Source organism: Primulina eburnea, chromosome 13, assembly GCF_022965805.1.
Source record: "Primulina eburnea isolate SZY01 chromosome 13, ASM2296580v1, whole genome shotgun sequence".
Classification (NCBI taxonomy): domain Eukaryota; kingdom Viridiplantae; phylum Streptophyta; class Magnoliopsida; order Lamiales; family Gesneriaceae; genus Primulina; species Primulina eburnea.
This window is the reverse complement of record NC_133113.1, coordinates 30,913,957-30,928,902: the sequence shown is the minus strand read 5'-3', so window position 1 is coordinate 30,928,902 and position 14,946 is coordinate 30,913,957. Positions and strand designations below refer to the sequence as shown.

Genomic DNA, 14,946 nt, shown 5'->3' with positions numbered 1-14,946 from the left:
TCTTACCAATTAATTAAATCCTTTTATAGAGACACACATTCTTCTTATGTTATAATCCTATGATAAATGTTCCAAAACATTTACACAAAAGCAATTCAAACAAAGAAAAATGAATCACAGAAAATGGTTAATTCCATACTCTCCCAAAATGAAGCTCTACTTATGGGCAATCTTGTTGTTTGTGAACATTCTGCAAGCAGGTACATTCACCCTTTCAAATATTTATACAATTTTCAACTTGTAAATTGCTCTTTTATACACAATAAGTATTGATTATGATTCCTACACGTTTCTTGGTGCTTAGAGTCATTTGATCCATTGGATCCATTTGGAAACATAACAATCAAATGGGATGTGATATCATGGACAGCAGATGGATATGTGGTAAGAATCTTTATGTAATCTATGACTACATGTACTAAAATAGATTTTTGGGTTAAAGATGACTTAACTAGTACGGGGTGGCGACTTCACACTTCAATTTTTCAAAAAATAATTATTGTCAACCTCGATACGATGAATCACATAAAAAAATTCCGACTACATTCCTGTTTATGGACCTCTAAAAAAAATAAGATATGCTTGATTGAATTTGGACCTTCTAAAAATAAGAAAATGCTATAAGTTTTTAAAATTCATGTAATTCATAATTGCATCAAATTCTTTGAATATACTTTTTCTTCATATTTAATATCCATGATCTTGAGTACTCGAATAGATGAATGAACACTGTCAATCGACTCAACCAATGAAAACTTTCGAAACTTAATACATAATTTTTTCCTAAAACTCGCAACTTTCGCCTTCAAAATACATCAAGTCGTCCACCTTGTGAGTGATATCATAAACCTCGAAGTTTGCTTTGCTTTTCTTTATTATTATTTGGAGTGGGGTCTGTCCCTTTTTGGGGACAAATCTTTTAAATAAACTAGTAATCAAGTAAAATCATAAAATCTTGGTTTATAGGCAGTTGTGACAATGAACAACTTTCAAATGTATCGCCACATAATGAGCCCTGGATGGACCTTAGCGTGGAGTTGGGCTAAGAAAGAAGTCATTTGGTCTATGGTGGGTGCACAGGCAACCGAGCAAGGAGATTGCTCCAAGTTCAAAGGAAATATGCCTCATTGCTGTAAAAGAACACCCACAATAGTAGATTTACTGCCTGGTGTGCCTTACAACCAACAAATTGCTAATTGTTGCAAAGGTGGTGTTGTTTCATCATGGGGCCAAGACCCGTCCCTCTCGGTTTCTTCGTTCCAAGTCAGCGTCGGCCTGTCCGGAACATCCAATAAGACCGTAAAACTCCCGAAAAATTTCACTTTGCTCGGCCCCAGACCGGGCTACACTTGCGGACCTGCAAAGATTGTGCCTTCCACTGTACTCCTTACACCTGATGGAAGACGAAAAACTCAAGTATTGAGTAAGAAGATGTCGATAATTTATAGGAAAAAAATTTAATCCTTCTTATTTTTTCCTGAGAACGTGTTTAAGATGTCGGTGGTTTTATGCAATACAGTGACATGGAACGTGACGTGCACTTACTCTCAACTATTGGTGTCCAAGAATCCAAGCTGTTGTGTCTCCTTCTCATCTTTTTACAATGAGACCATTGTTCCTTGCCCAACTTGTTCTTGTGGTTGCCACAACAAAAAAGATTGCATCATGTGAGCAATTCTTTCAAAGTTGTGTGTGACTTTTTCTGCTATATTATGAATATGTATCCAGAATCACTGGCCTGTCAATGATTCATTAACTTAACCTAGAATCAAGTCGGCTTGAATCACCATATATCCCGAATATAAAGTTATCTGATCAAACTAATGCACGCAGGAGCAATTCATACAAGCTAAAAATGGCGGGGATCAACACTCCGAGGAAGGATAACATGCCATTGCTACAGTGTACGCATCACATGTGCCCCATACGCGTGCACTGGCACGTAAAAACCAACTACAGAGATTATTGGCGCGTTAAGATGGCCATCACAAATTTTAACTACAAGATGAACTACACGCAGTGGACACTTGTTGCGCAACATCCTAATCTGAACAACGTCACCCAAGTGTTTAGCTTCGATTACAAGCCCCTTGTTCCCTACCAGTCTATAAGTAAGCTCAGATTCCCATTTTCTTGCATTAACTTATCGAGTTCCCTTTAAGTTGATTTAACCGAAATCTTGCATACCCGAATAGACATGCTCCATTGTGTTACTGATAAATTTTAGTGGTGCCTGTATCGATCGCAGATGATACAGGCATGTTCTATGGGATGAAGTTTTATAATGATCTGCTGATGGAGGCTGGGCCCTTGGGAAATGTTCAAACTGAAGTACTTTTAAAGAAGGATAAAGATACATTCACATTTAAGCATGGTTGGGGGTTCCCAAGGAAGATTTATTTCAATGGCGATGAATGCCAGCTTCCCCCACCTGATGCATACCCCACTTTACCCAACTCGGCACACAATAATCTTGCAACTTTTTTAAAGATTGCAGCAGGTTCCATGATTTGGGTCGTTTTGGTTAGTTGATCAAAGATCAGTTTCTTAGTGATTAATTAATGAAATGGTGGATTGTCTGCTATCTTTTGTAGTGTGCTTTCTAATGTGGCGATTAGATGTTTGCAAGTGTACTACTCGTAGTGAAGATCTGAAATACAACTATGTACTTTATTATTTGAAGATTTTGATGAACGTTGAATTTTCTGCTGTGTTTCTGGATGAGGGTACAATGTTTTTTTTTTTTTTTGTAACACCTGATGTGTTTTTGTTTTCCGACCAAAAAATTCATTAACAACTTGCGCAACTCTGTCAGACAAGTACATGATCTTTAATCTTTACGAAAAATGGAATTGCCATTTGAAAATTATACCGTCATCTTTTCAGTTACTTAATTTGTGGGGCTACCATTTTTCAGGAAAAATATACACATGACGACTACGTTGTGACTTATAATTTATGCTGAACATACTTCAAACAAAGTAACATCATTCGATCTATATTTACATCTACATTAATACAGTCCACTAATCCGGAATTGAGTAAATAATACGTAATAAAATTTCCCTGGCCCGTGTGACGTAGGCCGACTTAACAACGAGTCGTGAATATAAAAAGTGGATTCAAATTTTTGTTAACTTATTTACGACATCCACGAGCAACTATAGCATGACAAGAAATTCAATAATATAACCACTCACAGATTTTAGTTAGCACCAACAAGGACAAGAACTTTAATACAGAAACAGCTCTCCATGAAGCAAGGAAATGCTCACAAACAACTTCCATTTGGAACAACAAAGTTAGACAACATAACGATTCAGTGTCAGATGAAATTTAAGATAAACATGGTGGCAATGACAATAATTCAAACGATACGAAGAGGCAAACACTAAATCGCAAACTCAAGTTCGACTGTGCTGAGACAAAGGCATTATTTGGAGCCGCCACCAAAAAGGTATCCAAGGGAAGATCCACCGCCTGGGGCAGCCTGGACTTTAGTAGAAGGCCGGTCCTGTTGTCAGAAAAGTTCACATATAAAAATAACTTAATGAAAGTTCAAAGTTAGATATTATGCGTGATGGAGGATGTTATATCATGTTATAGTCATATTTTCACGACCACAAATCTTATAGATGGGGATCAATCAACTCGTCCACAAGTGGAAGGACCCACGGTGATCCCATAGCAAATCGATTTCACAAGTCCTAATCAACATGAAATGTCCACAGATGTACAGTGACCTTTAAATTGGAAGGTGATCCAATCAAGTCAAATCATAATAAAACACTTGAAGGCAAAAGAACACGATGGTACTTCTGTATGCGCTAGACCATGATTGGAAAATGATGGATTAGTTCCCCACCTGATGCATTCTAGATATATAGCATTAATAGCATATAATGAATTCAATGAAGATGATTAGTATATTCATATGGGTTTGGACCAAAATCCTGTCAATTTTCATGGTATGACTGTGAAAGCATTGAAAAGGAGACTAGAAATTGCAGCAAACGAAAAAAATGATTCACGATTCAAAAGTGTAAATTATCAATGCGAAAAAAATACAGATCCGATTCAAGCATGATTTTCGTTGGTTCTTTATTTGTGTACTATTGCATCTAAAACAGGTTTAATAGCATGATTTTACTGGTTAACTTTTATAGTCACAGAATCACATGGCTAAATCTTGTGCAACTCTAGGCAGTAACACAATAAGTAAGCATTTGTCAAGTCAATTTTCCACTAAACACGCATGTGCAACAAAGTAAAAAACCAACGCAGAACAATAGCAATCGGATAACAAGCATACAGTGAGGAAGTTGCCAGTGTTTTGGCCATCGGCTCGGAGATAGTTGTTCGTTTGTCTTCCCTGGATGCCAGCTGGAATTTGCTTATCAGAAACAGAAGGAGCCTTCTCTGTTGTCGCCTGACAAGCCACTGGAGCCTGATTCTGAGGAGGAGCTTCCACGGTGCTTGTGGTAGGCTTTGGGGCAGGGGCTCCACCATCTCCAAAAAGGTACCCCAAAGAACTCTGACCCCCACCACTGCTAACTCCTCGACCCATTCTAGGTTTGGTTCAAATTATCCCAAATAAAACCTGAGAAAATTAGAAGATAAAATACACATAAAAAAGATATTAAACCCATAAGTATGTCCATATGCTTATAGTGTAGGATGTTCCATTCCCGGGAAACAGCGAATTCAGTCAATTATTTACACATATCACTAGAATATGTTTAGAAAATAAATCAAATCAATAAACTAATAGATAAAAGACTCTCCTAAAGGCTGTCAAGCAATTCACTCCTAGGTGCGCAACTGCCCATGTGTTAGAAAATCCTTCTTAATTATATATATAAAAAAAAACCTCCAATTTTAGATTGGCATTGTGGTTTTACACTCCCCGAGAAAATAACGGAAATGGTCTCCACTCGGGATCCTGGATCCACCCTTGACTATGAATATATCTTCGATGAAAACACCAAGTATCGATGAATAAATTTTCAGAAATTCGACGACTTCGGTTATAACAACTTATATTTCATTAATCATACATCATTTATCTTTTCAGTCAACACTAATTTTTCTAGCATTTAGAAAGCAAACCCAAAAAATAATTAACCAGATCAAAATTATAAACAGAACCAAGATCCTCACAACCAAATCAACTGTCTAAATCTACAATAAAGGAGCTCAGATCTACATGACCTGAACAGAAATGCAAAAAAGAAACTCGAGGAACGACGCTACTGATATTTACCTTTTTCATCACAAGCAATCAGAAAGATCTAAAACGTTAGATTTGAAAAACATTGAAAGCCAATGTAATCTCAGTTGAAACCGATTCAAAGCAATTCAGGTCGAAATTTTTGAAAAAAGTAGAGAGAGAAAAAGTGATAACCTGTGTTGTGATCGAGTGAGTGAGGGATGAGAGAACTCGTGAATGCTCACACTCCATATCTTATTAGTGATTCCTTGCCTTAATTTGTTTTTCTTTTTGCTTGAAAAAAAAGACAAAAATATCTTAACTTAATTTAAAAAATGATTTATATTATATTAATTACTATATCTAAACATTTTAAAGTAATTCAAATAATAAATTAATGAACATTATTTTTTAAAAATATTTAATAAAATTAAAAAAATGAATTTTCGTAAATCATATAATAAAAATCAATTAGATTATATAAATATTCTTTGCTTTGATATTGGGTCCTTAATTTTCATGCGACAAGCCCAAAATCAAACAGCTCAGTTTGGTTATGCGGAACACCGAGGGGCGGGGTAAGCACGGTTCGAATGGTTTATTCAACCTCCAAGGGTCATATAATTATTGTAATGGACTTGCATGTGTTTTTCATGTTGTTCAATGTATTAGATCACCTACAAAAATCGCATTGATACTTTCTTGTGGAAGACAAGAATCCGTGGCCCTAGTACTAAGTACGCTATGGTTCTGAACAATTGAGAGCAATTTACTGCGATTTTTATCAGTTATTTTTCACATTAAATCTAAGACAAAAGATAATTATTAAAAAGATATTACATAATCGATTACATATTCTATCAAGAAAACATTTGCTTTTATACTACAAACTCATGTATGAAAACCACATTGATACCTTCTTGTGGAAGACAAGCTTGGTCTGAACGGTCAAGCTATCTTTTTTCCTCGTTGTACCGAGTAACTTTATCCATTATGTGCTTCTTGCACTCTTTAGATTTGCAGTACGTCTTCTTTAATTAATAAATAATTATCATATCTCATCTATTTTCAAAACACAAAAACTCTTGTGAGACGGTCGCACAGATCAATTTCGTGGGTCGAATATCTTGTTTGGATCATCCACGAAAAAATATTACTTTTTATGATAAAAATATTACTTTTTATTGTGAATATCGATAGGATTGACATGTCTCATATATAAAGATTCGTGAGACTGTCTCACAAGAGACCTACCATTTCTAAAATTATGAAATAACTAATATTATTTTATTTTTATAAAATTTTGAAATCACTACTAGTTACAATTAGTGACGAGTAAGATTATTCATTAAATTATTTTTATTAATATTTACTTGAATAAATTAAAGATACAGACATCATTTTTCTTATTCATCGAAAAGGGTTCATCAAATCCAAATTAAAAAATGGGCCACTATAATACCCGAGACGTAAAATCCGGGTATAGAAAACCAAACCCGAAACTTACAGTTCATCGTTCCCAATTCCAAATAGCCAAAACACCCCCTTTTCTCGGAAAAGCCTCGGCACGAACCGAAGGAAAACAAGTGGAATTCAAGTAATCAGCAATAAGCGTCGCAATGGTGAAGACAACTAAGGGTGGAAAAACCATGAATCCAACCGATGCTTATCGGAAAGAGATTCGTAAAAAGGAATTGAAGCGGGTGGGTTACCTCCTCCTGTGATTTTGTTTTATGCAGTTGATTTACGTGCGTATTTATTGGGAATATGTTTAGTGTCCCCCCCCCCCCCCGCACACACACACACACATTTATCTGCGTTTTTATGTTCAGGATTTCAGTTTTTATTTAAATTCACAAAAAGGCCTTTAATTGTAATTGTTCGAAGCTGAATTGATGGAACCTGAGTAATAAAATTTTGGTACGAGCATATTGAGTTAGAATTATTCATGTTTTTAAAGAAATTTTGTTGGTACGAAAGTGGTTTAGTTGATTTTTTCTAACGTGGTAAGAATTGGTTATGGACCTGTGGTGTATCTCTTGTTAATCAAGATTGTAGAGGATGGTGATTGTGTACTTTTTCAGAAAAAATATTAGGATTTTAATTGTTTTTTTTGCTGTGGAGATTGTATGCCTTTTGACTTCCCTTGGTACCCCCAAGATGGAAGCTATGAACTCTAGTTAATATGAATCTTCAATTGGAATGGTCAACTGACTGAAGTTGATGAGAAACTATGTTATACAGAATAAAAAGGAAAGGAAGAAGGTGCGGGAAGTTGGGATCTTAAAGAAGGATCCAGAGTCGCTGAGAGAGCAAATTCAAAATCTGGAAGCGATGAGTAAGTTATGAGATTTTGCTTTTGTTTGGTACTATACCCAGTGACATGATTAATTATGTATCTTTAGCAATCACGGTATGCCCTGTTATGGCATTATCCACTGTTGTTGCACGAGAAAGGTGGTCTTTCAGCTGGGTAAATCTTATTTGCAAAGATTATATTAAAGCAACAAGCTATACTCTGCTTCCTTATTCACATTTTTTTGTAGCTCTAGTTAATTCAGGTATACCAGATTTTAGAATCAGCATGGTAGCGTCTCCGACAAATCTTTAACTCGACTAATTACCACCCAGTGAGTTTTTTGTGGTAGAAGATGTGATTACCCAGTTCTTTGTCAAATATATTTATATCGCCTTCGTTAGCCTAAAGTTCTTGTTTGTTTTCCCTTTTTTGTCATTTATTTATTCTTCAAGAACACAAATTCTCGAGATATACCGTTGAACTGGTGGTTGTCATTAAAATGGTCTGTTCACATGATAGTGCTAGTGTGCTGACGATATGGTTGTTGCTGCATCTAGGTCCTGTGGTTGAAGAGTTCAAACATGGTTTTAATTTAATGAAACACTTGTCACTTCTATGTTTGTTCCACGAATATGTCAACATTTGCATACTTTGTTTGTATAACCGTGTATCACACATGATCAGTTTCAGTGATGATGGGGAGAGGGTTGCAGGAAAGAGAGGAAAGTGGAGGGAGAGATGCTCTGGACTATTAGAATTTGTTTTTCCTTAAGAGAAAAATATGATTTTTATATTGTCTCCTGATCTGTGTTCTATTGATTCTGCAGAAGCAGATGGAGCCTTGGACAAAGCTAGAAAGCACAAAAAGCGGCAACTTGAGGATACACTGAATCTCGTGATCAAGAAGAGGAAGGTAATTGCTAAACCTTATGCTCACAGGAGGAAATTTGATCATATAGTCTCAGTGATTAATGTATTTTGCAACATCATAAATGATGAATTTGTGTTCTTGTTTTCCACGACGATTTTAGAAAAATAGATTATCTCGGTACTTCAAATTGCGTTAATCATTATGAAAACAGCTTGGCAGCCGAGCTTTGCAACAAATTGATAATTACCCGAATTAAAGAGGATCAGGTAGATAACCAATTCGGGTGGTCAGTCAATCCAGATGGTTAATTGTCACTTCCACAGTCCTAAAAAGCAAGTTGTGTGGGTCATCACCTGCGTCACGAACGTGGCGCTGGGGAATACCCGGCGAACCCTCCGTCGCTCAAGTAAGCGATCACCCCAATAAATCTACTCAGAAATGAAAAATGCTCTCGCATATTTAATTTTTATTCTTTTATCCAGAAATTTATAGTTGACATGCTCCAAATTCATCAGTGCAAACTATTATTTGAATAAAAAATCATATATCGTATGACCGAGGAAAATAATTTGAGTAATCTTGCAAATATATTAGTTTCATCAAACAAAAATAATCTTGCAACTATATTAGTTTCATTAAAGAAAATCGTCCTACCAATAAAACAAATATTTATTTGGGGCTTCCAACATTACAATGATTCCCACAATTTTGTTCAACAAAATCCTGTAGCCTGGGCTTAACAGTCAATTGTGGATATCCTTTGTCCGTGCTAAAATTGTTTACGACTTCAAGTTATGATTTTCAGATAAAGTATGCTTTTGGCTTTGTCTAACACACACTTGTCACATGTTCCACTTCTTTTTGAAATAGACCTTTCCATTTCCTTTCAAAAGTCGATAATAGTTTAATGGTCTGATTTCCCTTTTGTTGGCCTTGGCCAGGAATATGAAGATAAAGCAAAGGAAAAAGGTGAAGCAACTGTCATGTTTAGGTTAGCTTTCCCTTGTTGTACTCATAAAATTATTATTTTAATTTAAATATGAATATTCATATCAATTCTTAGTTCAAAGTTCTATTATGTTTCCCTTTTCTAGCCATTTGGGACCTGTTAGAAGGCGGACTACTGCAGAGGAGGAAGAAAGAGTTAATCATCCCATACCTGAAGTAAGTTATTACGTAGTTTCTGTGGTTTACTAACTTTTTTGTTGATCTGTGAACCCACACAAGAGATTTATTGTCGTAGGACTCTGTATATTATCACCCAACTCTAAATCCTTCTGGAGCTCCTCCGCCCGGGAAACCACCAATGTTTAAGTCCTCCATAGGTATTCCTTGTTCTTTTCTACTTTATGTTACTCAAATGTTCAAGCTATCCAGGTGTATGTTAATTGCTCTTTTTTTCTTTGTATCAAGCCATATTTCTTCTTCCCTACTCGGTGACCTCATCCATAATCTGTACATTTTAGATTCTGCTGTTTATTTTGAACTGCAGGACCCAGGATCCCTTTAGCAGAAGCTTTAGAAAGTAATACTACATCTTCATCAAAGCCCGAGTCAGAGGATGCCACTTTATTAGCCCCGACTTTTCCATCTCCACCACCTCCTTTGCCTATTTCCGACTTAGATTCAGGAGATGGTTCGGTTGTTCCTGCAGGTTTGCCTTTGCCACCGCCACCCCCCATGCCTCCAAAGCCTGCAAATACAGATGTTACCACGATATTGCCTCCACCACCGTTGCCTCCACCGCCTCCTCCTGGTCCACCTCCAAAAGAACTGCTTGCTGTTCCTCCTCCTCTTCCTCCTCCCCCACCCAATCACCAATCTTTTCAACCACCTCCTCCTGGTACTTTTGGAAGTGAGAAGCCGGCAAAATCAGAAGATTCAGCCACCGGGAATTCAAATCAGGTATACTCCTACATAATTCGTTCCTACCTTTAAACTCTTGGCCTACTCTTCAATGTTATAAAATGTCATTCTTCCCGTCGAACGTTTTACTGCCAATTCATGTAGAAGTTATCTATTTTTTGTTAAAATTATTTATATCCCATTCAAAATATTTTCATATCCTGATATTCTGTCTGTTATCCTTTTCTTTAAAACTTATTCTGCTGCAAATAATAAAAGACTTATATAACAAAATTTGGGTTTTTCCCCTCAATATCACTCTTGTTTAACTTGATTTTATATATATAAAAAATAAACATTTAATAACAACATGATCTTTCTTCTTATTTCATGAAGTGATTTTCTTGTATATATTGATAAATAGTGACAAATGCATGAATATCAAGAGCTTTTATATTTTCTTCTTATCACATATTGAGTCATATTAATCAATTCTTTTTTCAATTTATATTAAATGTTTTATTTCATTTTCTTAAATCTTTATTTATGAATATGTGTAAATGATCACTTCTTATGGATACAGTTCACATGAGATGATATTAATATATTATATTATACCGCCATTCATATAATTAACATATACCAAATTAATCTATTTTTATCTAAAAATATTGTTATACTCACAATTATATAAATTAATGTTAATTTTTTTGGTTATAATGTAATAGCTATGTTTTACTATGAAATTTAAAATACTGTCCATAGAACGATACTATTTTAATAATATATAATATTTCTTTCTAACCATCAGATGGTTGTAAATAATATTTTAATTTTTTGACAAAATCCAAAATGGAATTTATTCGAAATCCATTTGAAATCCAATTCCATTTTACTCCATTCCAAATGTAGCCTTAATCTAAACAAATTGTCGGACTACTTGTCAAATAATTTTCTTAGTTGATGATTTTCTTGTTCTGGTTGTCTCAGAAGCCTACTGTTCTTCCTCCACCACCTCCACTACCAGGGCTGTCTTCAAAGTCTGGAAATAATCAACCGGGAAGCTCATATTCTGAATCTGTAATAAAAGCTACTTCCGAGGGCAAAGATTTTCTAAACATGGTTCCTCCACCGCCATCAATAAGGCAACAACCACTAGTGCCTGGAGCTCCCATGCAGCCAAATTTGCAGCCTGATGTACCGCCTCCAGGAATTTTGCGCTTTCCGCCGCCGCCGCCCCCAAATGGCATGCGCCCTCCTCTGTCCACCCCAGGACTTGCCGGACAACCTGTTCCACCCGGAGTCTTGGTGCCATTGTTACCAATGCCACCTTTTGGACCTCCTCCTGGTCCTCCACTAATGATGCGACCACCACTTCCACCTGGCCCACCTCCCATTGCACAAGATGGTTTTGTTGCTAGAATGCCTGCTCTCCAGAAGCCATCTTATGTTAAATCTGCTGCTTCAACTGTTGTAAAGAAGCCTCTGGCACAGCATACCCCTGAGCTTACAGCTATGGTGAGTTTCTCAACTAATTTTCCCTTGCCTATTTACCAAATCAAAATAGTTTTGAATATGGTGTGCATGAATGATGATAGACGTGCATCTCAATAATAAATCAAATTGGTTTCACAGCCTACTCCTGGTTGGGAAACGTTGTAGAGACCCTCAATCGTTATTGAGTTTTACACGTTATGTTGTAAATCATTATGCAATCAAGTAATTATTATAATAGATTGCTTTAAAATGATGTGCAAAACTGGTTTCTTGAGGATTGAGTTCTGAATGTGAATCTCTCTAATTTTTAGGGAGTGGTTGTGTTAAGGAAAATTGAATTCAGACCGGTGCTCTATTTATATTGAAATTCAGGTGATAGTGTAAAAATTAATACGCGCAGAGGGCTTTGATGTTTTCTGTGTTTAAAGTTTGTCGTTGGATTAATTGTTAGTTAAATAGATTGCATTCCTTAAAAAGGTCAAATACGAATACTGTGACTTTCACGGTTTATTCAGTATAAAGTATCGAGGTTAATTGTGAACCAAGTTTTGAGTAAATGGGTAGGCACAAAAGTGGAGCGGTTATAGTCATTAGCATGAAGTCCAATGCCAATATGCGTTGCTCATAAAAATTAGGGAAGGATAATCTCGCACCCTAGAATTTTGAAGGATCGGTATTTCTTGTGTTCTCGAGGGAGGTCGGGCTTCTTTGGCAAAAAAACCATGTACGAAATTTTGAAATTTTATGATCTGGGGGAGGATCACTGCTACCCCTACCTTGCCTCTTCTAAGTTTCTAATCATGCAATGCCCTCTTTTTATCAAGTTTTTCTCTTTTTTTTTTTCAGGTTCCTGCCTCTGTACGCGTCAGGAGAGAGTCTGCACTCCCAAAACCGAAGTCAAAATCATCAGCTGTTTTACCCACAAACCGGCCTATAGCATCACCCAGCATAAAACAAGAATCCATTACATCCTCTTCTGCAACAAAGCCCCAAAGCATTGATGACTCATACACTGCATTCTTAGAGGACATGAAAGCCCTTGGTGCACTTGATAGTTGAGCTGAAACTTTGCATGATTAGAGGTCGAAAGCACAAACATTTTCTGTTGTAGTTGTTTCCAACTCGAGTCGTCGTCAATAAGTTGTTTCAATATATTGGTGTGGAGACTCGGGACGATCTCTGGTGGGTGATATTTTAAGCCTTGTTGATCTATTTACTTGGGCGGGATACATTTTATCTACTCTCTTGGAAGGAAGGAAATTGTAAGTTACATTCCTTCAAATTTTTCCGCCCATCTCTCTCTGTAGTTGAACTGGCGAATATATGGTTTCGAAGTTCACTTGTGACATAATTTCTCCGCAGTTTTTCATATAAATTCTTTATAATTATTTGGTTATGTTTTCAGTATTTCTCCAAAATATTATTTGAAAATATATTTAAGAATTTTGTCCATGCTTGGAAAATTTTTTAAGCGATAATTGAGAGTTGGCAGTACATACATACATATATATATACATACATACACATACATATATCTTATACTATTGCATATGGTACATTTACATTATGTATGGTGCAGTTTTATTTAAACAAAATTTTTAATATTATATGTGTTCCGTCATGAATCATAATAATATACACATAAAATTGTTGCAATGCGTAGAAATATCAATAAAATCGAGTCGATATTATTTCTATGGAATATTTAATTTTTTTCCTACCTTTGCAGTTCTCTGTCAAGAAAGTGCTTGATTGTTTATATTGTTCAAATTTAATTTTTTTTAAAAGAATATAGTCTTATTTGAATTATTCTTGTCAAGTAAAATCATGATACTATTCATTAAGCTACAATGAAAAAAAATTGATTAGAGTTTATTTATATTGAATGCTATTGTTTTAGATGATAAAAGATGGTTAGAGCTACTAGAATCAATGTAAAATTAATAATACAAATATTTTCATTAAATTGCATATAATGATATTTTTATTAAATAGATTTTAAGATTTGTAAGGGATTTTATTATCAATTTACTAAATCTAAAAATATTTATAAGACTGATGAACTTCGAAGTCTAAATTATAATATAATTCCTAATCTATTATTTATACTACATTATTCTATATTATCGAGGTATCAGAGTAATATTTTTTGTTAGATATATCATACCAATATTTTTTTCCTAATTTTTCCTTAGCAACATATGTGAATTTCAGTTGATAAACTTGTTAATAATTTCAGCATCTTCAAACAGTTTTTTCCCATGTTTTTCTCTAGTATTTCCTACAATTATGATAGAATAACTTATTTTATTATTTATTTATCCACTATTTTATATACAAGAAATCACAATTGTTAAAAATTCGGAAATATTTAAGTTGTGAAAAATCACAACTAAACCAAGTATTTAACACACACACACACACACACAAGAAATATGTAATATTTATGTATTATGCACATGCAAGCACATATCGAAATATTCAGTCTTTTATTAAAAGAAAAATCCTTATAAACAATTTTGATCAATAATTTTTTTTTGAAATTATATATAATAAGTCATCATTTATAATTTTATTTTATTTACTTATAAGATTACTTTTTTAGTAATATTTTTTTCAGTCTAGGTTAGATTGTAAAAAATAAAATATGAATTAATATATATTTGATAAATGATTAATTTTCTAAATGATAATTGAGGCAAAATAAATATTTTATTCATGAACTTAATTAAAAAACATTTTTGAAAATTTCCAATAGAATTAAAATTTTAATTTTCTTCTTTATGTGTTATTTATTTTCTCTAATTTTTAAGCCTTCAAAATCAATATTAATAATATTCTAAAGCATTTTATTTTTTTTCCCTCATTTTGAGTCGATCCAGGGTGTGGGGGCAGTGCCCCACACCCAATCAAAGGTCAAGATTCAATCACGAGATTGAAATTTTTTTAAAAAATAAAATAAAATGGACCAGAAATTTCCTGGCGCTTGAATCTGCCTGCACGGGCAGCATCGAATTTTCCATTTTCATCCTACCAAACTAATTAACATCATCAGCTCAAATCTCCAAAATCTAATGATCGGTTAGTCTCACAAGATCATATGCCGCAGCTCATTCAGGATTACTGTCCCCCAATCGATCGGAAAGTTGGTGTCATGCCTTTGCTGCTCCTACGTTACACGGCGCGGAGCCTTATTATGGCCGGAGAAAGTGAAAATAAGCATCT

At 34.9% G+C, this 14,946-nt stretch overlaps 3 protein-coding genes across 5 annotated transcripts; 2 read left to right on the top strand and 1 right to left on the bottom strand.

The window, feature by feature from the left end:
- The first annotated feature begins 59 nt into the window (after positions 1-59).
- Positions 60-2,821, top strand: LOC140810040 (COBRA-like protein 4). The gene is made up of 6 exons (XM_073167845.1): positions 60-200; positions 305-384; positions 967-1,423; positions 1,520-1,667; positions 1,834-2,111; positions 2,249-2,821. The coding sequence occupies exons 1-6, from the start codon at positions 110-112 to the stop codon at positions 2,530-2,532; spliced, it is 1,338 nt and encodes a 445-aa protein (XP_073023946.1). The 5' UTR covers positions 60-109; the 3' UTR covers positions 2,533-2,821.
- Positions 2,822-3,169: 348 nt separating this feature from the next.
- Positions 3,170-5,480, bottom strand: LOC140810041 (protein SPIRAL1-like 3). The gene is made up of 3 exons (XM_073167846.1): positions 5,405-5,480; positions 4,313-4,600; positions 3,170-3,514 (listed from the first exon to the last, which is right to left on the bottom strand). The coding sequence occupies exons 2-3, from the start codon at positions 4,565-4,567 to the stop codon at positions 3,434-3,436; spliced, it is 336 nt and encodes a 111-aa protein (XP_073023947.1). The 5' UTR covers positions 4,568-4,600; positions 5,405-5,480; the 3' UTR covers positions 3,170-3,433.
- Positions 5,481-6,660: 1,180 nt separating this feature from the next.
- On the top strand, positions 6,661-13,096 carry LOC140810039 (protein EARLY FLOWERING 5-like). 3 transcript variants are annotated; one of them, XM_073167843.1, is made up of 9 exons: positions 6,661-6,912; positions 7,454-7,547; positions 8,336-8,421; positions 9,321-9,370; positions 9,474-9,543; positions 9,623-9,704; positions 9,872-10,284; positions 11,218-11,742; positions 12,568-13,096. In XM_073167843.1, the coding sequence occupies exons 1-9, from the start codon at positions 6,829-6,831 to the stop codon at positions 12,778-12,780; spliced, it is 1,617 nt and encodes a 538-aa protein (XP_073023944.1). In that variant the 5' UTR covers positions 6,661-6,828; the 3' UTR covers positions 12,781-13,096. The 3 variants fall into 3 exon arrangements, with proteins under 3 accessions (XP_073023944.1, XP_073023943.1, XP_073023945.1); XM_073167842.1 differs by having other exon boundaries at positions 6,663-6,912; positions 11,215-11,742; XM_073167844.1 differs by lacking the exons at positions 6,661-6,912; positions 7,454-7,547; positions 8,336-8,421 and adding an exon at positions 8,469-8,785 and having other exon boundaries at positions 11,215-11,742.
- Positions 13,097-14,946: the final 1,850 nt, after the last annotated feature.

What these genes read in the sequence shown, in the direction of transcription:
- LOC140810040 (XM_073167845.1), top strand. Translation starts at nt 110, where the DNA reads ATGAATCACAGAAAATGGTTAATTCCATACTCTCCCAAAATGAAGCTC. An exon ending in TGTGAACATTCTGCAAGCAG is followed by an intron (nt 201 to 304) that starts GTACATTCACCC and finishes CTTGGTGCTTAG; the next exon opens with AGTCATTTGATCCATTGGAT. An exon ending in TGTTCCCTACCAGTCTATAA is followed by an intron (nt 2,112 to 2,248) that starts GTAAGCTCAGAT and finishes TATCGATCGCAG; the next exon opens with ATGATACAGGCATGTTCTAT.
- LOC140810041 (XM_073167846.1), bottom strand. Translation starts at nt 4,567, where the DNA reads ATGGGTCGAGGAGTTAGCAGTGGTGGGGGTCAGAGTTCTTTGGGGTAC. An exon ending in ACACTGGCAACTTCCTCACT is followed by an intron (nt 3,515 to 4,312) that starts GTATGCTTGTTA and finishes TTCTGACAACAG; the next exon opens with GACCGGCCTTCTACTAAAGT.
- LOC140810039 (XM_073167842.1), top strand. Translation starts at nt 6,829, where the DNA reads ATGGTGAAGACAACTAAGGGTGGAAAAACCATGAATCCAACCGATGCT. An exon ending in TTAATCATCCCATACCTGAA is followed by an intron (nt 9,544 to 9,622) that starts GTAAGTTATTAC and finishes TTATTGTCGTAG; the next exon opens with GACTCTGTATATTATCACCC. An exon ending in CCACCGGGAATTCAAATCAG is followed by an intron (nt 10,285 to 11,214) that starts GTATACTCCTAC and finishes TGGTTGTCTCAG; the next exon opens with AAGCCTACTGTTCTTCCTCC.